General features: G+C 31.1%; 1 protein-coding gene across 1 annotated transcript; it reads right to left on the bottom strand.

Moving 5' to 3' along the window:
- Positions 1–12,247: 12,247 nt before the first annotated feature.
- Positions 12,248–20,302, bottom strand: LOC143083057 (uncharacterized). The gene is made up of 8 exons (XM_076259584.1): positions 20,008–20,302; positions 18,522–18,706; positions 16,750–16,884; positions 16,056–16,172; positions 15,702–15,839; positions 14,286–15,398; positions 13,068–13,192; positions 12,248–12,319 (listed from the first exon to the last, which is right to left on the bottom strand). The coding sequence occupies exons 1-8, from the start codon at positions 20,151–20,153 to the stop codon at positions 12,248–12,250; spliced, it is 2,031 nt and encodes a 676-aa protein (XP_076115699.1). The 5' UTR covers positions 20,154–20,302.
- Between the last annotated feature and the right edge of the window lie 2,175 nt (positions 20,303–22,477).

Below are 22,477 nucleotides of genomic sequence, written 5' to 3'. Positions count from 1 at the left end.
GGTGAATGTGACAATTTTCACTGATTATACCTTTATCTATATTTCAATTGCATGTCCTTGCATGTAAGTATTATACAAGGTGACCTTTAATAAAGTAACCCACACATTATAGAGGATAATAAATTGACGAAACTCTGTTTGTCTGGCATATTGTCCGAGTGTGACGAAATTGATGTCTGTCCTCGAAGTTGAGAATTTTCATTTAAAATTTTCAAATTAAAGCCGAACATGTTAAAGTTAGAAAGGAACAATTTCAACGGAGAGTCACATGTGTTTTTGTTGGTTCCTTTCCATGTATTTAAACATTTATATCTGTGTTTCTATCAATTTTTTTTATAACTGTTAATCGATTGCAAGCAATCCATAAATATATAATGCAAAACAAAACCAAATCTTTATAAAAGTTTAAAGGACCAAATAAAAAAAAAAAAATATATATAGAGAATATCATATGGCTTTTTCAATATCGCATCCGTATCAACCCGAGACACCAATATAATCCCAAGAGCTCTGCTCGAGGGATTATATTGGTTAAGGGTTGATACGTTATGTGATATTGAAAAAGCCATATCATATACACTTTATTATATACATATACCTCAAGTAGATGGTTTTCTTATGTGACATGACGTCATACAGATAAGGATGTTTGAAATGACGTCATACAGATTATAGGTTTGACATGACGTCATACAGATAAGGGATTTGATAAATACTTTGCAACAGTGGTTGCAATCGATGACGTGACGTCATACAGATTAAAGGTGTGATAAAGCTTTTGCAACCGTGCTGATATCGATATCATCACGGGTGGCTGATACAGCACGCTTGCCAATGATTGTATTACACATACAATTTATCTGTATTTACTACTAAGTATATAATAAATATAAATATACGAAAGAACTGAGGTATGATATTATGTGAATAGTTGCATACATAGTGTTATTATACCAAGTAGTATGGTATACTGAATATTAAGCGATTTTGTAATTTTCGTCTCTTATGCCCGATTCAAGTAAAAAAATAAAGGGCCGTATGGTGACCTATATTAGCTAATGTCTATGTCATTTGGTCTCTGATGGAGAGTTGTATCATTGTCAATTAACCACATCGTCTTATGTTTGTATAAAAATTTATAAAGAAACGCAAGTCTGCGCTTAATATACATAAGACTACTTACATTTCCTTTCTTCAAACGGACTTCCAACTATAAAAGTTAAAGAAAACAAACTACCAATAAATTTAATAATTTGTTCATTGAAAGCGTTTGAGAACTTTACAATAGCAAAAATAGATTATAATAAAACAGACTATCTAATCATTTTTGTTTTATTTCGAAACGTATCTTTGTTTATATTTTTAGTATACCAGCTCTTACATGTTAATTCTGCTACTGAATTCATTGGCAGGTTACCTAATTTTTTAAATAATGAAAATTGAAGAAAAAAAAGCAGTTCTATCTCAGATAGGAAGTGGTTATGTATATGTCTAAGGCTTCAGTTTAACAATGTATGAAACATTCATATTTATGCATTAGATCCGATAATCTATTCTATAAAAAAAACGAGGTTCAATTTGTTAGCCGGCAAGTACATGTAGTAAACGCGATATGCTTTTTACATATTACGACATGTAATATTGACCAAATAAATGATGTTGATAAAAAAATACAACTAATCAGGCTTTTCGTTTTCTTAATTATAATAATAATTAATCATTTACGGGCAAATCCGATACCGATACCGATACTATATGACACATTCGGTTTCCCGTTGAAAATCAGAGTTGGTTCAAACAGACAGATGTTAAAAGCGAAGACAATTATGCACCTTTATATCAGCATGACTTAATCAGATGGAAATACAAGTAATACAATGCTATCAACAAGGCATCTGTACTTTATTTTAGTCACTGCCGACCTCTGATAATTCAAAAGTAATGAATAAATTGACATTACCACAAAGCGGGACATTACAAGACTCCCAACGTTTGTTGACATCTCTTGGATAACACCAAGGTCCTCCCTCATGAATGTCTGGGTTTCGGCAGTAGTTGTGGTCTCCAACCATTGTATAACTGTGATTGTTAGGAGTGATATCTGACCATATCTGACACGTGAAACCCGTAATGGTAGAGTTGATCGTGCCATTAAACGTAGTACCAAATAAATCAGACATGCAGCTACTATCTGATAAAATATAATAAAGTCAAAATTACATTTGTAAACCTATACTGTAATATAAAGCACCATTAAATGAAATTGAGAATGGAAATGGGGAAGGTATCAAAGAGACAACAACTGACAAAAAAGCAGAGAACAGCCGAAGACGACCGACACAGCGAGAAAATTTCGCACCCGGAATCGGTCGGTCTTCAGCTTGCTACTTAACAAAAATGTGTACTTATTCAATATGAGTATGGACGTCATACTAAACTTCAACAAAATATAAAGGAACTAACATATACCAAAAAAAAAAAAAGAAAAAGAAAAAGTCGCTTGACTTGGAACAGGATACAAAATGCGGCAGGGTGAAACAATTTTGTCAAAAAGCATGAATTAAATTCCAAAAATATAATGATTTGTTTTCACTAACCCTACCAATTAGATTTTTTCCTGCATATTTTTTCCAAACATTTTTAAAGTGATTTAAACTGTTTCACATGTTTAAAGCGATAAAAAAGAAAATATAATTGAAAAATAGAGAATGAGTTGATTCTTAGACATAAAAGAAAGGTATCGATCCTCCTTCAGCATATTTGTTTGCAGAAAACAGGTATTATCTATATTAGATCTCAATTTAATCATTTTTAAAATGCATAGCAAATAAGTAAAAATGAAAAATTGTGTTGCAAAAAAATTAAACAGACAAAACTAGTTTATACACCTATCCTATGCGAGGGGCCTGTTGTCCAGTGGTTGTCGTATGTTGTTGAGGTTCATAGGTGGTCTCGTTTTACGTTCTTTCATATAGATTAGATTTTTGTTTTTTTCTGTTTGAATTGTTTTACACTAGTCATTTGGGGCTTTTTATAGCTTTCAGTTTGGTATAGGCCAAGGTCTGTGTTGAAGGCCGTACTTTGACCTGTAATTGTAAACTTTTTATACATTTTATGACTTGGATAGAGAGTTTTTTAATTTACAATCATCCTCTTATTCATATTATTTATGTAAGCAACGTTTAATGTCAATCAAACATTATCCGTGATATTATCAATATGTTACCTGATATTTTGCAAATCGTACTCTGTTCATCAACTGTGTTTTGCAATTTTGAGCAATTCTCCTATTGATGGATTTGGAGTCGTTGTATTTCAATCATCGGTGTATAACCACATTCATTCGACCATCAAAACCATGCATTCTTCTAATTTTATCGTGTCAAGCATTTCGTATATTCATTTATAGATCAGTAGTTTAAATTGATCTAGTAAGTATATATAATGGCCCAAATACATTAATTTATTGTCAATGTACCGAGATCAACAATTTAAAATGTTCGTGTCTGTTGGGAATATACGAGTACTTGTCCATTCAAACAAACCAAAGTTAACATTGGTAAATTTTGACGACAGATCGTTTCAGTAACTTTTACATGTTCTAGATCTGTATCAGCACAAATTAAACTTTTAAGTCATTTGGTTTCTAGTGGACAATAGTGTCTTTAGCAATCATTCCACATTTTATATGTACTGATATACATGTAACTCGTACACACACAATTTAGCAGATCAAAATTATTAAGTGGTTTAAATATTCTTGAAGAGTAAGTTAAATAACTTAATAGAACATAAATGTATCTTACCGTTAAAGTTTAAAGCCGGCAATATTACAGCATGGGCAAACCTTAACAGTCCACAAGGAATTAGCACTGAAATGAGTACTTGCATCTTCGATTCAGTTAAACACCCAGCAACATTGATCCATCTGGTCAATAGTCGTTCTAGATCTGATGACAAACACGTGATTATTTAAAATTAATTTCAAACTCAATAATCAGATAATTTCAAACTTGGCACGAAAACACTGAACGGAAATCATTTATTGAGTAATTTGAAAATATTGGGGCATTATATCAAATCTTTAGTATATCATTGGAGCAACTCTCTTTTTCGAAGACTTGCATATAAAAAGGTTCAACTCTTGAATATATGTGCTTATGTAAAACTACTGTCATTACTCATGTTACTGATGGTTATTCATTCAAAACCATCATTTACAAAATGTTTCGTTTTATTGTTTTTACAGCACTATAAAACGGGTTTTAGTATTAAAGTGAATACGAATCCGGAGATGAGGACCAACGATATGTTCCCTTGTTCATATTTAACCAAGTAACCGTATTCTGTGAATATTACTGTATATCTTAACTCTTTATCGTCTTGGCAACACATATTATGCTTCTTGTTAAGCACCACCGTTTTTTGAATTTGTTATTTGTTTGTTGATTCTGTATCTTGATTTATCCTGCAATTGGATGTTCTCCTATACAGATACAGCCCTAAAGATATCGCTATGCTGTATATGTATACTATACAGGTATCGCTTAAAAGCTCCGCCCACTGCCGGACTGAGTATTGTATCAACCTACGTGACCTCAGAATGTGTATTCCAGTTGCATTCCAATGACGATGAGAATTGTCGATTTCAAAACTTGAATGTGTATGATTGTGTTACAAAATCAACCATGTCAATTTCAGCATGCATGTTTAGTGAATGTCGAGTCTGAAGCGTAGGACAACTCGTACACTTCTGTTTCAAATTTGACAATGTTTTGTTATTTGTTTGTACTGTTGATGAATATAAATGATAATTGTACTTATATACAAAAATAGATTGTATAACTCATTTTAACTCACTTGTTTACGTTGCCTTGCTTTGATGATTTTCGGTATCACAAGCATGTATTTTTCCCGTAAAATGCTTAGCTTATATTTTCAATATTCTGACGTCATCGTTCTATGACATCGGGTGGATCATTCATAAAAAAGCATATAACCTGGAAGTACGATCGGAACAGCCCAAACAATATATTCATACTTTACCACGGCTGTGTACTCTAAGCGTTTGAAGGACGTTATGTTAGAATTAAAGGTAAACAATGCCTAAAAGCATAGATAAAATAAAAATACTATAGATTATGTAGTTATTCCATTATCATCAATTTTAATAATGGTGCATCTTGCAACTGACAGAGAACTTATATAAGTCCTGATTGATACAAATCACGTGGATTATAAACAATTTATCTGTATATAATAGCCCACATTATTATCTGGTAAAGATATTAGTACATATACATAATTGTTTCAATCGAGATAAAAAGCCCATAAAATTTGTTCTATTCGAAAAAAAAAAATATGTTTAGAATATATTGTGAAAAAAGCAAAACTTTCTGTTTCTTTAAAAATATTACATTTGTTTATGAGAAATTATAAATATTCTTTGAATAGATAGTGTAAAAATAAAAGGCTATGGAAAGTTAAAAAGCTATAAAAAGCTCTTATCTTTGTAAAGGAGATACTGAAAAGGTGTCGTTCGCTGATGCATACAAATCGCTAAAGATTTTGATTGATCTGTCTAATTGCAATGTTTGTTGTTTACGTTTACGTGACTTCATTTAGAAAATATTTCATGAACAAGGGAATAAGATAATTACAAATTCACAAGATAGGTACTGTTAAGTTGATTAACCAGGAAAGAGAACAGGGAATGTACAATACCACTGAAATAATTGCTAACTTGTTACTAAAGAGTTGAAATTTTGTCTTCATAAATGGCGCAAGGTTATAGCAAGTCTTCTATCGATCTATGGTCGACTGTGGAAGTCCCGTATTGGTAGTAAGATCGTTTAAAAAAACATTGTCGTCTTCTTTTACATTTTCATCTGTAGAGATGGTGGCACTTTTTGACGACTCTAATTAATACTAAGGCTTTTCTACCTTTAGATTACCTTAGCTGTATTTGGCAAAACTTCTAGGTATTTTTGGTCCTCAATGCTCTTCAACAATTTCGTAATTTATTTGGTCTTTTTAACATTTTTTTTTATTCAAGCGTCACTGATGAGTCTTTTAAAGATGAACCGCGCGTCTAAAGATAAGAGTGTAAAATGTTAGTCCTGGTAACTATGATGGGTTTATTTACAACCACTGGGTCGATGCCACTGCTGGTGGATATTTATTTGGCTGAGTATCACCAGCCCAGTTGTCAGCACTTCTGTGTTGACTTGAGTTATCATTGATATGTTCATAATAATAAATTAACTGTTAACAAAACAATAATTTTTTGAAAAACTGAGGTTTTTCAGGAATAGATTACCTTAGCTGTATTTGGCAAAACTTTTAGGTAATTTTGGTCTTCAATGCTCTTCAACTTAATTTATTTGGCCTTTTATATATGTTTTGATTCAAGCGTCACTGGTGAGTCTTTTGTAGACAACACGCGCGTCTGGTGTAAGTGTAAAATTTTAGCTCTGGTATCTATGATGAGTCTATTTATTAACGTCTCCTTTCTCTACGGATGTGAAAGATAAGTTTTTATATCCCAAACCGCCGGACGAAAGTAAGCATGACATTTGCAGCATTGAGATGTCCAGATGAGCATTGTTCTTTTTTTTCTAAACACCCTATTTGAAAATAATTTGACTCCTAATGAAAAAGCCAACTTGGTAAATGTACTTCATTTATATATATAAAGGAAAATTATTAAATATTCATTATTTCACTCTTTGTCAATTTCACATCTTGAAATGGTTTTAAATTTCAAAATGATAAATTGTTAATGTTTTTTTGAAATAATTAAATGTGAGTCAACACGAAAATAAATTAATGATCATGCATAATCGGAGACGAACTACCCTCAAAATTTAGTGTTTCGAATTTTGAAAAAAAAAATGTCGCTTTAATCCGTTTATCGTATTATTACTAAAAATCAATATATAACAATTGCATTGTTCATAATATTAAGTTCATAACACTTCAAATAAGGTTTGCACATGCGCTTATGTTTGCCTGTCACAAAAGTGTTGTTATAAATTTCGAAGGGGCATCTGCTGTCACAATCGTGTTCACCGAGTTTGACTAAAACAAATTTTACCAAGTAGGAGCTACTTAAACCTCTTTATAAAAAACCTTGTCACGAAACCTGACAATTCTATTGGTTTTTCCTCTATTATCATCTTTTTGTATCATAATATGTTTGTCACAAATACGAAAATTTGTATCATCCCCGAGGGTATCAGAAGCCCAGTAGTCAGCACTTTGGTGTTGACAGGAATATCAATTATATGGTCATTTTAATAATTTCCTGTTTATAAAAGTATGAAATTTTCAAAATACTAAGGATTTTCTTATTCAAGGCATATATTACCTTAGCTGTATTTGGCACAACGTTTTCGAATGTTTGGTCCTCTATGCTATTCTTCTTTGTACTTGTTTGGCTTTATAACTATTTTGATCTTAGCGTCACTGATGAGTCTTATGTAGACGAAACGCGCGTCTGGCAAATAAAAGTATAAGCCTGGTACCTTTGATACTATTTACATGTATCAGTAATAAATATATATTAAACAAGAAAAAAAAACACTGTTATTAGGTTTGGATTATAACAAAACTGGGATAATTAGGTCATGTAAGATTTTAAAGCCCTTTCTGAAATTCGTTGCGTGAATATAATATTATTGTTATTTCGTAATGGGTTATAGTGGTGAACAATTAATTAAAGTTAATACGGGCAAGTGTTTGACAAAGATGTAACAGGTTGTACAGGATATTTGATAATTAATATTTTATTGTGTATTTGTTGATGTTGTAACATGAGAAATTTCAGGTTATGACGAAAGTTGGCACTTATTAAACGGTTAAACACACTGCAATTGTATACAAATGTCCTAAATCAGTAGCATGTTGTTCAGTGGTTGTCGTTTGTTGATGTGTTCATAAATGTAATTCGTTTCACGATTTTTATATCATGGATTAGACTGTTGGTGTTAATGTTTGAAATATTTCATACACGCCATTTTTGAACCCTTCATATCTTGTTCTTCAGTCTGAACCAATGTTCCGTGTTAAAGGTTGCACTTTGACCTATAATGTTTTATTTTTAGATGTTGTGACTTGGATGAAGTGTTGTCTCATTGACACTCATACCACTTCTTTTTATTTATGTTTATCTATGTTTATTTAGTGTAAAGCCACAGAACGAGTAGCTGATGCTCGATGGATATAACGCTTCTTCTATCATACTTCTAAAAACGATTATTTGTATTGTTATTTTCTGGAGAACCCGTGTATTTTAACTATGAAGTCTGAGTCTAAAGTACCAATGACAAAGTAGCAGGTAACCTTGATATTTGTTTTATACATGCGACCAATTATTTTTGTCCAATGTTAAATTATCAGATGACGTCCACTCACAACAAGATTCAAAATTTTGGACATATTTTGAACCCTTCTGTTTCATCGAATTTACAATACTGAGTGATTATAATATGATACAGCGCTGATCCTAACATTGAAGCTATAAAAGGAAGAGTTTAAAGAGTCACGACTGAAACCATTCTTTCAATTAAAAGAAAACCGCCCTTATGGATGACAAAATATTTTTTCACAACTAATTAACCCTTATGAAAGACATAAACCATGGAAAACAACCGAATGACAGGCTCCAGACCTGGGTACGCCATATAGAATAAGGTTGCAGGGTAAAACATGTTTTCTAGGGCCAGTCTCTCTCCCTAATCTAGGACATAGGTGTTACAGTCAAACATAATAATAAGCTGTTCAAAAGTTATATAATAGTATAACACAAAGATCGTTTAATACAGTTTATTAAACAAAATGTTTTGAAGGATACAATTATTACTTCATATGAATAGTTCCTACCATTTATAATTTGTAAAAAATGAAAATCCGGAAAAGCGCTTCGGACACAAAATTATTAAACATGTTGTTTTCAATTTTGTTAAAGGGTCTGTTTTTTAAATAGTTTCTTTCCAGATTGTATGAAAAAATCATTTGTGGAAGAAAGTAGTAAAACTATTTTGTTTTTATTGAACCTCTTTCTACAAAATCAAGACGATAATAAAAAAAAGGTATGCTATTGAATAAGGTCTACACATCTAAACATGTTTTTCGTTAGCTTAATTGTTTCTGTAAATGTGACTTAGGACGTGTATAAATATAATAACTCCGCTTGCTTCTAATTCTAAATATTTACTTAAATTATCAAGGATCTACCAAGAATTGGAACATGACAGGTGTTGTACATTCGTTTGACTTGTCTTGTCATACAATTTTGCCATTTGATTAGGGACCCTCCGTTTTGAATTTTCTTCAATCTAACAATTCATATCTTAAGAAACGTTCTACAATTTACAATTGACAATCGACAATTTACAATCAACGATTTACAATTTACAATCTACAATTTACAACACAATCCTATTGTTCTGTCTTCAATGTTTACAACGCGACATAAATGTACAACATATATATACATAATATAGTACAGATCACTTGAAATAATCCTTTAGACAAAACCCAGATAGCATGCAAGTCAAACAATGAATTCTTTATGAGATGCTACATTTGTGTATATACATTTTTTGAGTTTTTGCTGTAAAATAAACGATATTTTTTTATATGGGGTCACAATATTTAATGATATTGGATATTGCGTATAATATTTGATTACGAACTAATATCGATCGCTGGATGAATTTTATACAGATTTTTTTTTTAAAGAAGTTCTGTTATAAATTTTTTAGATGAAAATACCAAATTTTTTTGTTTCAATCGTAAATACCAATCTTGTTGATAAATTTCTAATGTACATGAGACAAAATGATTTGTTTCCACCAGTTTTCAAGGCAAAATGAAAAATTCACAACATGTATTTATAATTTTTAGGCCACCTTATGAGTTTACAACATCTAACTAAACTATGTATTTATTATAAAATTGAAATATCTATTGTCATGAATTTCATGCTAATTAATATCTGTTTTCTTCCTTCTTTTGAATACTCGGAATTCGTTTACATACTGTGCTTAACTGAAAGTAAAATTCAATTCATATGATGATAATGGTGAGGATATTGATTTCAACATGTGTGGCATCTAATACACGCATATCAAGATAACAAATAGTAATGCGATATGACTATAGAACATGGTTTCTAAAAGACCAATCCCTCAACCAGATGCTTGCCTCGAGAGTTCACAGGTCAAAATATTATAGACTTGAATGGATCAAGAGTTTGTTTCGATTTGATATTATGAGTGCCTCTATATGTTTATTTTTTCGTTTATAGATTTCCGACTTATTCTTCAATAACTTTATATAACCCTCATGAATTATTACTAATTAACATAGGGTTTTAAAATATGAACTAAGACAGTTTAACGTCATAAGAACGCCACATATGAAATTTCTTTACTTAGAAGAGACAGTTATGTAATTAATCTTGTTAGTATTGCGACATAAGCGAGATTTAACTTCTGATTACCCTTTTTAGAGAAATATATATATGTCATATATTTGTCAATTCGTTCTTGAAAGTTTGTCAATTCGTCCTTGAATTCGTGTTTTAAGGTAGCACAATACAAAGATTTTTCATCCCCAATCAGACATCTTTAAACTGATGTAATTCCACTCATCCTGCTTTAAATTTTATAAATGAGGTACCAAAAGAAAGAAGAATGATTAATCTTTCAAACTTAGATAATTTCATTATGACATCATTATTACATAAATAATTGTTATGTAATTAGTTGCTATATTGTGATACTTGAATGAATTTAGCTTCTTTGTTATTCATAACATCCCAAAATATTTTATAGATTCTTGAACAACACAGTTTGACCTCCAAAAGTGTGTCTCAGATTTTTCATATTGTATTTCATTCTCTCATAAATCTTCAATGAAGTTTGCAACATCAATTCATAAGAGATCACTAAATTCAATGGGGTATAACATTTGTTCTATTGATGTTTTGGAGGTCAAGCTGTGTTGTACAAGAATCTATAAAATATTTTGGGATGCTACTAAGAACAAAGACGCTAAATTCATTCAAGTGTGGACATCACAATATAGCAACTAATTACATAACAATTAATTATGAAATAGTTATGTCATAATGAAATTATCACAATTTGAAAGATTAATCTTTCTTCTTTCTTTTGGTAGCCAATACAAATTGTGTCCGACTTTGATGTTTTAGTTTCATGTATTCGATAGTTATTCCTTTAACTGTTTGTTAATGAGATTTTGATTTGTTTTCTGTTGATTATAGTTGTATTGTTTTAACACAATGTCATGACTCAGAAAAATGTTTTTAAATATTCAAATGTATAACTAAAACACTAATAGGTACAATATTTTTTTCAAATGTTTATATGAAATAGACCATAAACTACACATGCAAAACATTTATTATATGTGCAGATATGTTATTACCCTATTCCTAGTTATGCTATTGTTGTCTGTGGTATTGGTCAGTTTGCTTATTATATATTGCGCTTCGTCTTCCTTGATTCTTTTCTCATGAAGTAATTTTTCGACTGTTTCCGCGATTTTATCCACCATAACATCATCTTCTGTACTTTCATTGTAAATAACTTTGCCTTTGCCTTTGCCTTGTGCAGTGCTACTGGAAGCTGCAATTGTATCAGTAGGTGATAAATGACAAGCAAACAAGTGTGACGATTAATTAAAACTAAATTAAGTGATCTTTACCTCTTTATGAGTTTGCTGCCCTCTGGTATTTTTCGTCCCTCTTTTACATCAGTTTTAGGATAATGCAGATTATTGCAAATGTAACTTGGTCAACATAACTAGAATTTTATTTGGAAGAGCTTGATGAGGCTGGTGATTTGTCGTCAGTTATAGATGCAGCGTTATTTCATTGCTGAAATAAGCTACTCATTTTATGATTGTGACATTATAATTGACTTGCCAAATTTAAATGAAAACTTGGAAAAGCGCTGAATACTAGCCTTATACAAATCATAACGTCTGCAAAGCAGTCGTATATTGAATTGTTTCATTTTTGTTTGCTTGCCTATCATTTTGTACAACTTATGTTTAACAACTGATAATTGACAGTATTTTATTCTATTATGCAGGGAAATATTTTGCAAAACCCCTTTGATTTTTTTATTCGTTGACGCATATAACAGCTACTGGATTATATTCAACAAAGCGTTACTTTGGTCATATAAATTGTATATTTCGGTCCCTTATAGTTTCAAATTTTACCGTTTGATTCTTTCGAATTCAGATTCCCAGTGTGGTATGTCCTCTTTTGCTGAAAACTCCTCTGGAAAAAAAGAAGAAATACATGCACTGTTGTGTGTGCGTACAGATAGGTTAAGTAGTGATTTATATGTCAAATGTATGTCGTTGGAGTTTGTTATGGAATATTCCTACAATATAGGGGAAATGTTTATGCAAGTGGATTACATTTTCTTATGATGTTTGATAGTTAATTTGTTTCCATGCATTTTTAATTTACATTGTCAAGCTTTAAATCAATCTTTTTTTTATAAAGTATTTTTTTCTGAAAGCTTTAAATTTCTGCATCAGTACTAAACTTTAGGTAGGTACATATTCGTTTTGTCTGTGTCTGACTCTCCATTAAATCAGTTAAAGTACACAGTAATGTCATTTTATTTTAAATCCCCAGCGTATTAAATAAACTCAATGTAGATATCAGGATTAAAACTGTTTTTGTTAGACGCACTTTTCTACTTAAAAATTCTTACCAGTAACGCTCGAATTAAGAAAATCAGAAAGGTCAAATAAAGAACGAAGTTGAACATGTTGAAGAGCATTTAGAACATACATTGCTTAACAGGTCGGTCATAGACGGCTAATGTATTTGTATTCATGCTCTAGACAATTAGACTTACATTGCAAATAAATTTTGTGAAAAGTTTATTTATGATGATGACCACATCAATGATCAACACGATGATCAATCATGTCAACACAGAAGCGCTGGCTTCTTCAAAAGGGCTGAAGATAGAAAAGGGAAAATACAAGCGACAAAAGTTTTAGATACTTACGTTTCCTCTGATAGATGCAAAGGTATACAGGAAAGGATTCAAGGCGGAGTTTATTGGCAAGATAAATACGGCAGTCCAGGCATAAACCTCAGCAGGAATGGAATGTCCTCGTAGTGCCATTAATCCTGCAATTGTAGCAAAAGATTAGTCTTTATTATTCAAATTGTTATGACCTAAATCATGGTCGATATAAGCTCTGAAAGTTATGATTCACTACTAAGCATTTTTACATTTCTGTTTGAAGGACACGATGTTTGCATGTATAATTCAATAAAACATCTTAATTAACGATGCCCAATTTAAAAGAATTATGGAAAATCTGACTAAAAACTGTGTCTGTATTTTTTCTCAATTCCTATTAAAGTATAATGAATGGATTAAGCTAAAAAATATATACCCGCATTGTATGTGTCTTAATAATGTATTCTTCTGACTTTTAAGTCTCGTTTTGAAATTGTTTTCTAAAACAATGATACAAGTGGAAAATATCGATGCATTTTAAAAAAATAATTAAAATCAAACTTAACCGTGTCAAATAATTTTGTATTTACAAAAAGCAAAAATAAAAAAAATAGTGAAACTTTCCTACATTAACACCTACCGATAGTTTGTTTTAAAGATATTTTTTGTCAGATTGGTACACTTTATCTTGAGTAAAAATATGAACAAAAGTTAACTTGTGAAACTTTGATTTGTTTCATTATAATAAACCACAAATTCATTTATATCTACTTAAAGAGAGTTATTGACATCTAAAGTTATATATGTTGCGTTATATATACGTCTGAAATATTATTCTTATTCTATAAGTATACATGTTCGAAAAGAAAAGATAATCGTAAATCTATTTTACCTTTCGTTATATCTTCAAGTCCTTTTCCAAATATTTTTGAATATAATTTTTATCCTCATGTCATTATACGTAACATGTTTATTGTTACATTGCGTTATCTTTACCACTTAGGAAGATATGAATATCTGGGTTTTTGATTGAATTGTGAGTTTCCAAAGATATCGTATAAATGGTGGGTGTTCGTTTACTTCTATTATTGTTTGTCCGTTTATCTCTCTGGTTTCTCATTCAATTAGCGTTATATGGACACTATGCTGGAAATTTGTTTCCTTAGGTACAATTTATTCAACCTTACATAACGGAAATGAAATGTTAACGGAAATTGTTACCAATCTACCCAAATTTATCTATATAGCATTTCTTACCCATTACGCCAACTGGAAACCAACATAAAAAGTCGCTGAATACAACAAGGAAAAGTTTTCTTGCAATTGTTAAGTCCTGGTTTTTCTTGGTGGATCTAATCTGAATCGGATTTGTAACTTCTTTATATATCACTAACTGTGTAACAGCGATTATCAAGAATAAGATAAAATTAAATACAATGAAAATCCCAAAAGAATATTCCCAGCCATTCGGTTTATCTCTGGTTAGTGGTAGTGCAAGACAAACTGCAGACCGTGAATAGAAATTTCCGTCGAAATATGATCCAGGAAATAATGGGACAACGGCAAGTATAAATGAGGTAAGGAAAACAACAACAGATATACGTTTTGCTGATTTTTTTCCAAATCTTATTTCGCCAAATGGATATCTAACCGCGATAAATCGATCGATAGTTATTAGAAAGAGAAATACTACCGAACTTTCACTAGACACTGTAGATAATATTCCAGCTATTTTACAAGCGACTCCATACCGCCATGACAGGTCATTCCAAACGTAATTTCCACGAAACATTACATCGGCTGATGCTATTGTCAACATATACATACCCATCAAACAGTCTGAAGTTCCTAGACTAGTTATGAAAATGCCATAACTCTTTGACAACGATTTTCGGTCGTAAATAATGCGGTAAGCAAGAACAAATAAGTTTCCAAACAAACCACATATACCGATGATCCATAAGCACGTTCTAAGTATATCATTTCTCATCATGTCGGAGCATGATGAGAACTCGTCTCTGGCTGGTAAACAATCTTCCTCTTTTACAGAATCCGGTCTAAGGCAACAAAATACGAAGGCATCTGAGTATAGTTTCTTAAGATTGATTAGACCTTCAAAAATACTTTTCTGAAATGTTGTTATTTTATTTCGTCTAATGTCTAGAATTTTCAAGTTTCCTAAACTTGCAAAACTGCGATCTTCAACCATTTTTATTTTGTTGTCAGTGAGATTAAGAGATTGTAAGTTTGTTAAACCAATAAAAGTATGTTCTATCAATATATAAAGATTATTTTCTCGAAGCGATATCATAGGCAAACTATCTAATCCAGAAAATGATTCGGGGTAAATATTTTCAAGAAAATGGTTACCTAATAGAAGAATACTTTTTAAATGGGTTAATCCTCTGAAAGCATGTTTTGGGATAGCTGTCAACTGGTTAAAAGATATGTCCAAGATAAGCAGGTTATGAAATTGACCAAACTCTAATCGTTTAAGATCGTTAAGCTCTGTCGAAGATACATTCAATTCTGCCAAAAGGATATTTGCCTTGAGTTTTAAAGTAGACGATGATAAATTTGACAGGCTCAAGTCAATTTTTCGAATTTCAGAAACAAATGAAATTTCAGAAATGTTTTCAAATATACACTTTCTTGTGAAACCGTGGCATTTACAAGTTCCTGCACATTCTGTATGACAGAGTAGTTCGTCATCAAATTTTGGGCAATCAGCAAATCCATTACAACGTTTGTCTGGATTTAAACACAAATGACTACTGTGACATCTAAAAAGACCACTACATAAAGGTTTGCCTGTGGAATACAGAAAATATATAGAATTTTACCGTATCAGTATGGAAACGTGCAACACGTGTTTTGGTATTAAATACTTAATCATCTTCCTTTAGCTTGTTTGTCAAAGATTCAAAGAAAAAAAGTTAAATAACATTTTTAACCAATATAAGAAAAAAGTTAATAAAGAAAATAAGATCTTGTCAGTTCATTTTTTTCTATAGTGTCTTAACTTACTACAATTATATTCATCTTCGCCTCGTGGGCAATCCTGAATTCCATTGCAAAACAGCTTTGGAGGAATGCAGTAACTATTTTGACACTTAAAGTATCCTGGAGGACAAAGGAACTTTTCTGAAAAATAACTTTCTTCCTATAATTTAACAATATAGAAAAGAAAGATCTGGTACAATGTATGGTTATCAATGAGAAAACTCTCCACAAGAGACCAAATGACGTTGAAGATATCAACTATAGGTTACCTTGCGATATTTAACGATGATCAAAACCCATACCACATACAAAACTTTACTATTGTCAATATCACTTTTTTCTAACATAAATAAGTTAGTGAGTAATACATTTTACAGTAATCAAAATTTATTTCAGATGGTTTTCTGTTGTGTTTATTCATGATTTTTCGTTTGTGGTTTCGGTTGTATATTGTGTCATGTTTGATTGTTTGTAAATTAAATTCTGTATTTTAGGTACATGATTTCTGAAATAAACATTTACAAATAGCATGTATCTTTTCAACTATGCTAAAACTGAAGCAATGGCTACTTGATGATGGGTAGCCTACTAGTCTGATACTTGACCAGCAGTAACCGACCTTATGTTGGCAAACTCGTTGCTCTAATTGCTTTTAGCTTGACACATTTTGTAGGGAGACTTTCTACATTTAGTTGAAATGTGGAACCAGTTAATTTACCACAGTTAGATAGATGCGACAGGTCTCTACAGCCAACAATTTCTCCTCTTTCGTCATAATCTAACAGACAAAGTACATTCGATGGTACACTCTGACCTCTACTGCATAAATAAACAGTTGACACTATTGCAACATCTGAAATGTATTGAACATTGTTAAGGTTTTGGAAACTGTATCATGTTTATCAAATAGTGTAAATGTTTTTTGAATATTACACTATCTTTCATGAGTGCCTTGATGTAATCAAAGAATATAAGATAGTGTATATGAGAAGTTATAAAAATAATGGTTATCCTCGAAAAGACGAAATAAACATAGTCGATTGATCAACTGACACATTATTGTCACGAATTTATAAAACAGACGGATTCTTAAAACAAAACCAGAAAGCGAATGGTTATGTAGTTCGTTTTCATTTGTTGTTGTTGTTAATAGCAGTATAAAAATGTTGTGACAAATCATGCTCATAACCAGAAAACGAAAATGAAGTTATGTTTATACAATGTGAATATTTTACGCGTTTACTGGATTGTAACATTTCAGTGTCAACGAAAATAATGTCGATAACGTAAGTCACTTAGAGAAAAGGTTTGTTTAGTACTGTGAAAAACATTATTGAAACATATACATTGTTATATATTCATTTTTTGTCACGTTATCATAAAAGATATTTTTCTCAGAGATACAATTTTGTAAGTGTTCAACAACAATGAACAAAGAGGTAGGGCAATTTTTCCCTGTTTATTTTTCACTGAAGGGCCATCTTTTAAAATGCCGAAAGAATAAAATTTACTATAAAAACAAAAAATAAAAATGCTTTTTGATCAATATCTCGATTTTTATATATCATGATATGTGTGATAAATAGTTAATTTAACCTCCCGAAAAGGATGAAAGCAGAAAATGCGGAATTTAGGGTGTGTTTGGTGGGAAAAACAGGGAATCCCCCCAGAAGGACATTTCAAACCCTCAAAAAAGTTATGTTTTTTTGTTATTGTTGTAATTTTATAAAAGTTTTTCCCTCAAAAATGAAATTGGTTTGTTGTGTCCTTTATAAATAAAAACAAATTTTTTAATGACAAAAAGTGAAACATCGCTAAATTGTTCCTATATAGCTCCTTTATAAACACATCATGAATAAGAATCGCTGTGGCTCCGTCAGTAGAGCATAGAACTGCAAATGAAAGATTGTCTCGCTATGAAATTTTGCATTAAATGTGTTGAAATATAATTGAATTTTAATGTTTCTATCATATCTTTTCGATAGTTTGCTTAATTCAGAGAGTCATTATGGATCATTTTGACTATATATCATCTATTGGGCTATTTAAAACTTGATTTACCCAAGCTCTTTGTATCACGAAAATATTTAAAATGTATCATATTTTCCTCCAAAACATTAATTTTATTCGACTATCCAAACAAATGAAAATCAGATTAACTCATATCCAAGGGTTGTCAAGTGTTGACTTTATTTCTTATAGATTCAGCAAATATTTTTATAGCTGTTTCTATATATGACAATATTTACAGTTTGACGTATTGCATTGACGCTGGTCTAATGTTGAACACCTGTTTATGAACGCTTGCCGGTTTATGGGTCGTTCTGTTGAGCTCTTATTTGCGTATATCATAGTTTCTCTTAATATTTATATTCAGCAATTTTATTTTAAATTGAAATTTATTTGCAATTGGAATTTATTGATGGATACTGTTAAAGAAAAACCAGTTCCTGATAATTTTGATGATATTTCATTTAGTTTATAAATTACCTTCTTCACATTTTAGTGGCCCTAGATGAACTTGAAAGTAAGAATCGACATCTGATTTCCATTCATCACGTAACTGTATTGTTTTAACGGGTAGATCAGTATTGTTTTTTAGAACACCAACGTCTGATCTTATTTCGTTATCATCAGCTAAGTACCAGGAATGTGGTTCTTTGCCACAGTAGCACCTTTAAAAGTTAACATATTGCACGTGCTGTCTATCAAACAAATACAAAATACAAAATACATTATCATCAGGATAGCAAAATATATCGATAGAGTGTAGAAACCGTTTAAGCAAAAATGTACGTTTACAGAAACAAACTTTGATAACAGTAAATGTCACAAAGTGTATGTGTTAAATTTTGCAGTTTGGGTTTCAGTACTTAGAGATAGAAATACAATAACAGATAATAATATTATTGTTAAGTTTCTTAATGTAGATACAATTGTTCGTTTGATAAAGAGAACATATTCCTTTCTTGTTTTGCGTGTTTATAAATGTTGAAATCGTAATCCCGTCCTATTTACTTTTTTTGACGCCGTAGAATGACATATTTTACTAATGTTTATCTTGTCTTGTGAGGAACTATTTTCTGACACTTCCGACACACATGTCTTTATTTTCAGTTTCGATTGGGTTCGTTTTGCCCAGTCATAGTTTCTGTGTTAGATGAATTGTATCGCCTGAAGGAAGTGTTTTATATACTTTGTTCATCAACAATGTTTTTTATTGTCCATTTAATGATTTGTATCTTCTGTCCCTATCTTACATATAATCCAAACTATTTTTTGGAATGATGGATAAATGTAAAAATTTCAAAGAAAATACTACAAAATAGCCCTTTAGATTAATAACTGCTTAGCCGTCCGAAACATCTGATTTCAGTCCAGTTTGTGATCTCGATCCTTTGTTTTATGCAATATAAAATAGAAAGATATGGTTTGAATGCCAAGGAAACAGCTAGCCACTAGTGACCCGATATTGTATATTGATAGCAACAATAGTTCCACGTTACTGCCTTCAACAATAATCTAACCACACATTGTATGAAAAGATATAAAAGGTCCGAAATGACAAATATAAAACATTTCAAACGATCTCAATTGTCATATTTATGAACAAACAATTAACAAAACATTTAATTCATATAATGTTCAGCAACAACCTTAAACCTTAAAAACAGGCTCATAATTTTGAACATGCACGTACAAAATATATGTGAGCGTGTTAAATATGCTTTTCGGTGGTACCAAACATCGAAAAATGGTATATCAGCACAAATCATAACACATAATAAAAATCAGTTGAAAAAGGCTTTATAGTAAGCAATGGAATAGCTTTATATATGTATATAAAATGCTTTGTTATTGTGGCTGGTCGTATCTCAGACTTATCATCATGTTGTCGGTTTAATAATTATATTTTACAATGTGACCGTAGAATCTCTTTTCTTTCCTGATCTCATATTATAAAAATACATCTTACTGAGAATTACAATTTCCGACGAACGGACATCCACAGTTGCTTTGATTCTGTTTATTGTGTATCTCTCTTCCATCTAGAGATGATCTATATATCATGCTTTGTGAGAAATGACATTTGACTCCAATGGCCTGTTGGCATTTTTCCATTTGTGTTAGTTTAAGAATATGGTCATCACTGGCAAAATATATGGGCGTAATGTTGAAATCTTCTCTTACAGTAACCGATTCCTCATTATCATGGTGGACAACTGTTGTTATATGAATCTGATCTTTTGACTCTTGGAATATGCATTCTACCAAAGCACTCTCTAAAATAAATAATGGTTATGTGTACATATTTACCATCTTAGAAGATAGGTATTTTTTTAAATACGAACTCCATTTACAGTAACTGTTACATGTAAGTATGTTTATTCAAGTAAATTCTATATTACATGTATTAGTAAGAAAAGCTGTTAGCTAGTGTTGTATGTTTTTTACAATGACTTTGACCTATTGATGGAGCAAACTTTCATTCTAACTATACAACTCATGACGTCATCATTGCCAAGTGGAAGATAAATTACTTTTTTTTATTGGACTTTGTTGAAAATGTTAATTATTTCGTCTGGGTCTAAATCTACATTATTTAACATTATTGAATTATGACATACATTGTATATGCTAATCATCAATTTGATTCGGTTATTACTCAATCTGAAAACAAATTGTTTCCCTTTTTGAAATTGGTAGACTGGTTCCAAACCGGATAAAACGGGCTGTTTTCCATGCACATGATGCATAGCATGTTAAGTTTTAATTTTATAATCATGTGTTTTTAATAATTTCAAACATAAAATGAGGTTGATTTTTTTTTAGATATCTGATAAGAACTATCATCAATAATAACATGAATATTTTTTGAAATATATACAGGTAAAATATCTTACCATTTAGATATAAATCAATAAGGTATGCTCCAGTCCTTTTTTTCCCACCGGCCCACCAATCTTTGCAAGTATGTTGTCTTTTTTGTAGACAGTCTTCAGATTCGTCCTCGTGAAAAAGTCCACTGCAATCAATCATTCCGTCACAAACTCTTGTTGATGGTATACATTGTTGATCGTAACATTGAAAACTGTCCAATCTGCATGTTTCTGAAAAATTTATGTACTACTTTTAAAAACAATCTTAAAGGTTAATGATATCGACGGTAAAGTCGCAAAGCAAAAGATAATGGTTTTACGTTTTTCAAGACGAATCCAACTAGGATATTAAAAATCTAAAATTTTATACATGGTTGTCAAACCAATAACGATTGGGTAGCTAGCTGATCTTGACAGTTAAACCAAAAAAGAATTTGAAAGTAGATATCTACATTCGTTAATGTAAGTTTGTTTTTCTGTTGTTTATATTTGTAACTAATGTTAAATAAAAAAATGGTCATATGTGGAAAAAAAATGCTTAAGCAGTCCGCAAGTTAATCTCAATTATTTCGATAACTATTATGAAAATGCTGACAAAAAAAATCTATCAAGAACATATGTAGAAGACACTCGAGTCGAGGAACACATTTTGGTATTTATGACATGAAAAATATTTACATGGTTAGCATATATATGTATTTAACACCCACGCGCGCGTTTACCAGTTTACGAAATGTGAACTATCAATTTATATGTAGCAACATTTGAGCATTGTCTTTATATTGAGTATTTATCTGTTATGTTACATTTATGTCCTTAGATCTAGGTTTCTGTTTCCAAAGAAAGATATTGAGTAAAGGGTTCGAAGTGGTAAAGTTTAAGACACCCTTTCGAACATTTTACGGACGCCTTCACAAATTTGTTGAATGTTATCGGAAATATGTGCCACAAATTCAAACCACCAAGGAGATGTTCTAATTGCCGTTACTACTTCCTCGTTCTCTTATTCTCTATCGTGATATCACCGAATTAGATGCATCACCAAAAATGTTCTCACCATTGTCAATAAAGGTTTTTGATTTGGGTCATGTTGCTCAATCTTTGTTTCTTTATGTAGCATATTGTAGATTATCAATTTGTAATAGTGGTTTTCGGGTAATTTCGTCATATCATCTTCTGTGGTATCTTTTGCCTCATTTTTAATGTAATTTTGCTATACTTAAGTAATGAAAAAAATATGTGGGTTATTAATGCTTAAATTTCGAAACGCACTTAAATCTAACACCGTTTATTCAGCTTATTATTAGTAAGAAGATTGTATTTAATTTAGTCTTGTGGATTTTGCATATCTTTTCTGAACAAAAGTAACTTAAGAATGGCAACAGAGACTGTATAAACGAGCCATAAAACCTGATCAAAGATCAGAACACAAACAAACGCCATCAATGGCACTCCAACTCAGCAGGAAATTCTGAAAACCACACATATCACATACGATTTAACATTGATCTTCAAAAATAAATTATGCATGCATTTACCACAATCAATTTCATCGGACTTGTCAAA

Source organism: Mytilus galloprovincialis, chromosome 1 (assembly GCF_965363235.1).
Source record: "Mytilus galloprovincialis chromosome 1, xbMytGall1.hap1.1, whole genome shotgun sequence".
In the NCBI taxonomy this organism is placed as follows: Eukaryota; Metazoa; Mollusca; class Bivalvia; order Mytilida; family Mytilidae; genus Mytilus; species Mytilus galloprovincialis.
This window is presented reverse-complemented; position numbering and strand designations above follow the sequence as displayed.

Bases quoted from the DNA above. Each gene is read 5' to 3' on its own strand.
- LOC143083057 (XM_076259584.1), bottom strand. From the start codon at position 20,153: ATGGAAAAATGCCAACAGGCCATTGGAGTCAAATGTCATTTCTCACAA. The intron at 18,707-20,007 runs GTAAGATGTATT...TAACTTTTAAAG, and splicing joins GTCGGAAATTGTAATTCTCA to GTGCTACTGTGGCAAAGAAC. The intron at 15,840-16,055 runs GTAAGTTAAGAC...TGTATTCCACAG, and splicing joins CGAAGATGAATATAATTGTA to GCAAACCTTTATGTAGTGGT.